Below are 5,726 nucleotides of genomic sequence, written 5' to 3' on the forward strand. Positions count from 1 at the left end.
GATCTGCTGGTAAAACACTATAAAGTTGATCACAGTGAAATAAAATTTCCATTAAATATTTTAAGGAAATTAAAACTGACAACAAGTTTTAGGGCTGCAAATGTGTACAGAAGGTTTTGTGAAGGTCACTGTATGGGAGATTATTGATTATTGTGTTTAGAGGAGACTAGACAAAACTTGACAAAACTTAAATATTTGGATAACGAGACATCAACATTATCCAAAATGAAAAAGACTAATTTGAGGTCAGATACATCTACTGTAAATCAGATACAGCAAAACCATGAAGTGCAACCTTCCCAAGTTCTCCCACACCACCCCACTCCTCCGCTCCCTGCAGTGGCTTTCTCTAGCTGATCGCATCAAATTCAAAACACTAATGTTAAAAAAAGCTAAAAATGCCCCAAAACCCACTTACCCCTCAGCTCTAATCATACCCTGACTGGGTGGTCTCACCGTCTCTCAGGGGTCAAGGAAGACATGTTTTTTAGCTTTCTGTTCTGGTACCTAGGTGGTGGAATGAATTTCCTCTAGATGTCTGTACAGCTCTTTCTGACTCTGTCAGAGCCTCTGGCAAATTTTAAATGACGACTTAAGACCTCTATAGCTCTTTCTTCAATAGTTGGGTTAATCCCCCCACCCCCAAATGCCCAAATGTTAATGTAAGAAGTGGAACACCTGAGCAACAAGATCAAAGCTGGCTATGTTATTTATTAGCGTAGATGACAGAATCTTCCTCCATCTGCTGGACATTGGCATATATATGAAAATCGTCCTCCTTCTGCTGCTCAGTGTGGACACTTCCGCTTCGGCTCTCACACAGAGACCTGTTTCTGAGGCACAACCTGCATGTTAATTGTTGTTAATTGCTGGTGTTAAATGGCAAAAGTCTATGCCTGAAATGAGACAGTGTTTAGATTGTATAGAATGTATTGTATAAAATCATGGTGAGTTTTACCTCCTGCTGTAAATCACAGCTCCTAAAATGACTGCGATGATGACACTCACTCCAGCTGTCACACCAACAATCATCCAGACTGACCAACGATGAGGCTTCTCAAGATCTTCAAGAGTTCCTGTTTTTCAAGTTTGTAAGAACAATAATATTTCATATGTGAATATTTAACTAAACACAAGTCACTTTATTTCCTTCAATAATCACTCGAGACATTCAGGAGTGTTGTGAGCAGACGGACCCACCCTCGACCTGAAGGCTGATGGTTTTAGATCCTGACGTCTCCTTGGTTTTCCAAGTGCAGGTGTAATTCCCAGAATCCCTCACGGTTAGAGCAGGAAAGTGAAGAACAGGTCCTGATGGATTTAACTGCTCGTTGTTCTTAGACCACACAAACTGTGAGGAACTGTGTGTGCAGGTCACATCACACGTCAGATTTAACGAGTGTCCTTGTTTAAGGGTTCGGTTTCCACTGAGCCTGATTAGTGACACCTTTAAATCTTTTTCAGAGAGCAGGAAAGACTCCACGTCACTCAATCAGGATTTCACACACAGATAAACATGTAGTATTAAATAATTAACATCAGACAAGTAAAATATCTGCTATACTATAATTTATTCCACTAAGTGAGGAAAAAAAATAATGCAGATAATGAATATTTTTATTTTAATAATTAAATTTTACCTGCAGTTTGTAGATTCACTCCAGGAGCACCTGTCCATCTGCCACCGGGCACATTAGTTATAAATCTGAATCTGTACTCTCCAGAATAATTGAACTGTACATTGTGGATTAACAAAGTGCAGTTTGATTTGTTGTCTCCAACGTACTCAAAGTCTGACTTGGTGTTTGATGAGCTGTTATAAACATACGGAGGGGTTTCACACACATCTATGTTGTTGTTCATTGAGCACCAAAGCATTTGTGTCACCTGAATGTTGGGATTTGATGTTGGATAATAATAACTACAGGGAATGGAGACACTGAATCCTCTCACAGCACAGATCGGATTATCAGGATAATTCACACCCCATCTACTGTCCTGAGTGGGAACACCTGTGTAGAGAAATAAATAGAGATTAAAGGAGACTTATAAAATAGCCTTTATATCTGTAAATATTCATACCTGTATGCATTTTTTCATTTATATTTATTACCCCTTTTTTTTTTACACATAAGATTATTTACACTTCAGGGTAGATCACACACACATACACACACACTGCAATTCTTTCGTGTTTTCAACCCAAAGACATATTTAAATAAAAAAATATATATTTAGTAAATAAAGGGCATGCACTATTAAAGCACTGATGACTTAAATGCTCAAGGGCAAGGGAGAAGATCAGATAAGCTCTGTGTTAGAGATGGCAGAATCCCCTATGATGTGTTGGGAACAGAGTGATGACCTAAGCGAAGATTCATGAGCCCAGAAGCAGGGGCAAGGGAATCCTTTCTTGTTGTATGGAGCATGATCACCAGCCTGATATTGATTCGAATAATGCAAGGTTCCAAATGGCAAAGGCGAGAGAGAAATCCAGAGAACGAGCAGGGTCGGCAACGAATCAAGAACACACTGAGTATGACAATTAAATATGACACCAAAAGGTAAGCGTGAGGCACACAAGTGACACTAGCTGAATCTCTTGCTATGCTTTCAAGACTAAGCTGTTTAGTTAATCAGGTATTGGTGTGCAGTGGAGAAATGTTAAGCATGCCGAGAGAAGCTCCGGAGTGGAGTTAGGACCTGGAAGTGCTGTGTTGTTTTGTTTGCTTCCTATGGTGTCGCAAGAATGGGAGTGTTTAGTGGTCATGCAGCGAATAGCCATCTCCAGGTCCTGGTTAGCTTTCTTTATCTGGCCATTGGTTTGTGGGTAATATCCTGAAGATAAACTGGGTGTCATAAATATACAGTAGGCAGACCAGAGTTGAGCAGAGATTTGGAATTCATGATCTGAGGTGATCCCCATAGGGAATCCCTGAGGCCAGAAAACATTTGGGGAAACCAGACAGGGGGATGAAATTAGGTAGCTGTGGACAAACAATTCACTACTGTAAGATGTGATCCTCTGAAACGGAGAGATCTGCACTGCAGGGGTCCAGCATAGTGAAGATTTGGGCCCCTCCTATCGAAGGTCTAAAGCTGTGGACATCAGAGGCAGGGGATACCGACTCTTGATTGTTATTAGTAAGCTAATTTTAATTAAATATATTTGTGCATGTAACAAAAAACTAAGTAAAAAAGAACATAGAGATGGGGTATGGAGAACAAAGTCGAGTCAAGGACAATGTGATGTCACAGTAGCAAGGACATCATGTTCAGTGTGCAGTATGAACTCAAATGAACTCTAGATAGGTTGCCATCTTAGATGTGAGATGCTTAGTGGACAGTGTGTACCCTAGAACATATGATGTAATCTTTGTACACCGAGCACCCAAAAGCACCTGGTGAGAAAAAGTCCCTGGACATGATGTAATGTCAGCTGACTCATGAGGTGATCTTAACTGTGATGTCAAATTAAAGGAACACATATAAATAACCAAAATGTATAAGAAAAATAAGCGCCATCCCTATTTTTTTTAAAATAAACAAAGTGAAAAGATAATGGAAAGTTATTTTGCAACAAAAATAAGTTATAATGGAAAAAAATATGGAGTCAGATGACGAGGTATATAATGTAATGAAACAAGTTTGAGGGAAGTATGATTGTAATGGGTTAATAATTTGGTAAGAGATGTACAGAGGAGGGGACAAGGTGAGCGCCCCACCCCTTAAAAAAACTGTATAAAAAAGCATGTATGGCACAGCCAGATCAGTCTGTCCTTGGTGATGGCTAGATTCATAACCTAGGCATTTTCAAGGCTGGCTCACTTTGTTTTATTGTTGCAATAAAACTTATCCTTACTTTATCCAGATCTGCATAGAATCCGGAGTCTTTCTTTGATTTCTTTTACTAAAAGTTACAGTATTTGGTTAATATTTTAAATTAGGGCAACTTCGGTGTGGGGAGAATAAAAAAATCCACCACAGTTCTTGGTGACCCCGACGTGATTGCCTTCACGGAGGGCTTCTCCGGTGACCGGGACCAGCGCGACCTGACAGACCATCAACTGGCGCCATTATAGACAAAGGTAAGCAGAAACCTGTTTTATCGAATTCTGCATTAGATGTTCATGGTCTGTTAGGAGCGCGTGCTTCCAGCTGGAGGAGGTAATCCTGAGGTATATTGAACACTGTAATTTTAAAGTTGCCAAAATTGATAAATTGAATTGATAAATTAATTGCTACATTTTTGTTATTATATAAAAAGACTGGATGAAGTAACGACACATTAGGAGATCTCCGTGTGTTTTATGTTTGTTGTGTGATTTTTGTTTTATATACATTTTATAATTTTATACGTTGTGTGATAAGTAAGGTAACGCCACTGTGTTAGGTTGAGACCTGACGAGGAATCGCCAACCAGTGGGGCTGGATCCACGAAAAAGTCCTGCAATACACTAAGTAGGAGCTGCGGCTCCAGACGTGGCAGGTGAAAAATTTCTGAGTCCGCCGTTAGGCACAGAACATATAGGTGACTCACCGTTCTGAGACGCGAGTGCAGCCAGGTGTTGTTTTTTAGGTTTTATTGTGAAAAAGTTCTGTAGGTGTTTGTACTGTAATCTCGAGTCCTAGGGCTAGAACCCACTTGTGTGAGGTATCGCTAGGAACAGTACTGCAATCAAGTTTCCTGGGGCTAGAACCCATGTATATGAGGTATCGCTAGGGAACGTAAGGCGATTGCAATTTTGAAAATTCCTACAGGTGGTATTGAAGTTTTCTGCGCCCAGGTTGTGTTGTGTGATAAATTGTTTTATTGTTTCGAGTACTCAAAATTGTTTAGATTTTTGTAAGGAGCGCTTGTGTCGTGTGTTGTTTGTATGTCTTGCATGTGTGTCTCATAAATGTGTGTGTGTATTATATTTATGTGTAAAGTCTTATGTAGAATTTATGTGTATGTCTAAAATATAATGTATAGATAATAAGAGATACGGCATTAGAGATAGCCTAATAAGTAGATAGAGAAGTCCAAAAACACCTTTTTTGGATTTTCTGACTTGCTATAAGTAATAATAAGTATAAATAATAATGTATAAGATAATAGCATATAAGTGATATATATATATATATATATATATATATATATATATATATATATATATATATATATATATAATTATATATTAAAAGATACTTTTGGTTATGGTACATACCACTAGACATAGAACTCACTGTGACATAAGCTTCCTCTGTAACACAAAAGTGGTACAGGTGTTAAATGTGTCAGCATAGTAGTATTATAAAATAATAATTCCTTTGTACAGTATTAGTGTACATATGCGCAGCAACATATAAGTTATTGAAGATAAGCTCAAGTAAGATATAAAAGGTACCTTTACGTGTTGTGTAGTCGACGACACAATACTAATAAGAATAAACATAGTGCATAAAGTAATAAATGCACCTAGGTTACAAATTAAACAAATATTAAATATAAGAAATTGAGGAGATCAGATAATAAGTGGAGTTAGAGAAATTAACTGGGATGAGCAGATAAGAGAAGAAGGAGTTTTAACTAAGTGCGAATGGAAGTTTAGAGTTTCGGAGTCAGATCAGAGTGAAAGATATAGATGTTTATTGAATAATCCAGGAAAGGATTTACTTTTAGAAAAAGTGTGTGACATGGGAGAGTGAATGCTTACTCTAATCTAATACCTGACGTGTTAGAT

The 5,726-nt window shown here is 38.2% G+C and overlaps 1 protein-coding gene across 1 annotated transcript; it reads right to left on the reverse strand.

Annotated features, from left to right (window-relative positions):
* Window positions 1-954: 954 nt before the first annotated feature.
* Window positions 955-4,064, reverse strand: LOC128513812 (uncharacterized). Its single transcript, XM_053487361.1, has 4 exons — window positions 3,983-4,064; window positions 1,641-2,012; window positions 1,201-1,455; window positions 955-1,064 (listed from the first exon to the last, which is right to left on the reverse strand). The coding sequence occupies exons 1-4, from the start codon at window positions 4,062-4,064 to the stop codon at window positions 955-957; spliced, it is 819 nt and encodes a 272-aa protein (XP_053343336.1).
* Between the last annotated feature and the right edge of the window lie 1,662 nt (window positions 4,065-5,726).

Source organism: Clarias gariepinus, chromosome 26 (assembly GCF_024256425.1).
Source record: "Clarias gariepinus isolate MV-2021 ecotype Netherlands chromosome 26, CGAR_prim_01v2, whole genome shotgun sequence".
NCBI classification, from domain to species: Eukaryota; Metazoa; Chordata; class Actinopteri; order Siluriformes; family Clariidae; genus Clarias; species Clarias gariepinus.

Excerpts from the sequence above, each read along its gene's own strand:
- LOC128513812 (XM_053487361.1), bottom strand. The coding sequence starts at position 4,064 with ATGGTCTGTCAGGTCGCGCTGGTCCCGGTCACCGGAGAAGCCCTCCGT. Across the intron at positions 2,013-3,982 it reads CGGGGTCACCAAGAACTGTG|GTGTTCCCACTCAGGACAGT; the intron begins GTGGATTTTTTT and ends TTCTCTACACAG. Across the intron at positions 1,065-1,200 it reads CATCAGCCTTCAGGTCGAGG|ATCTTGAGAAGCCTCATCGT; the intron begins GTGGGTCCGTCT and ends GAACTCTTGAAG.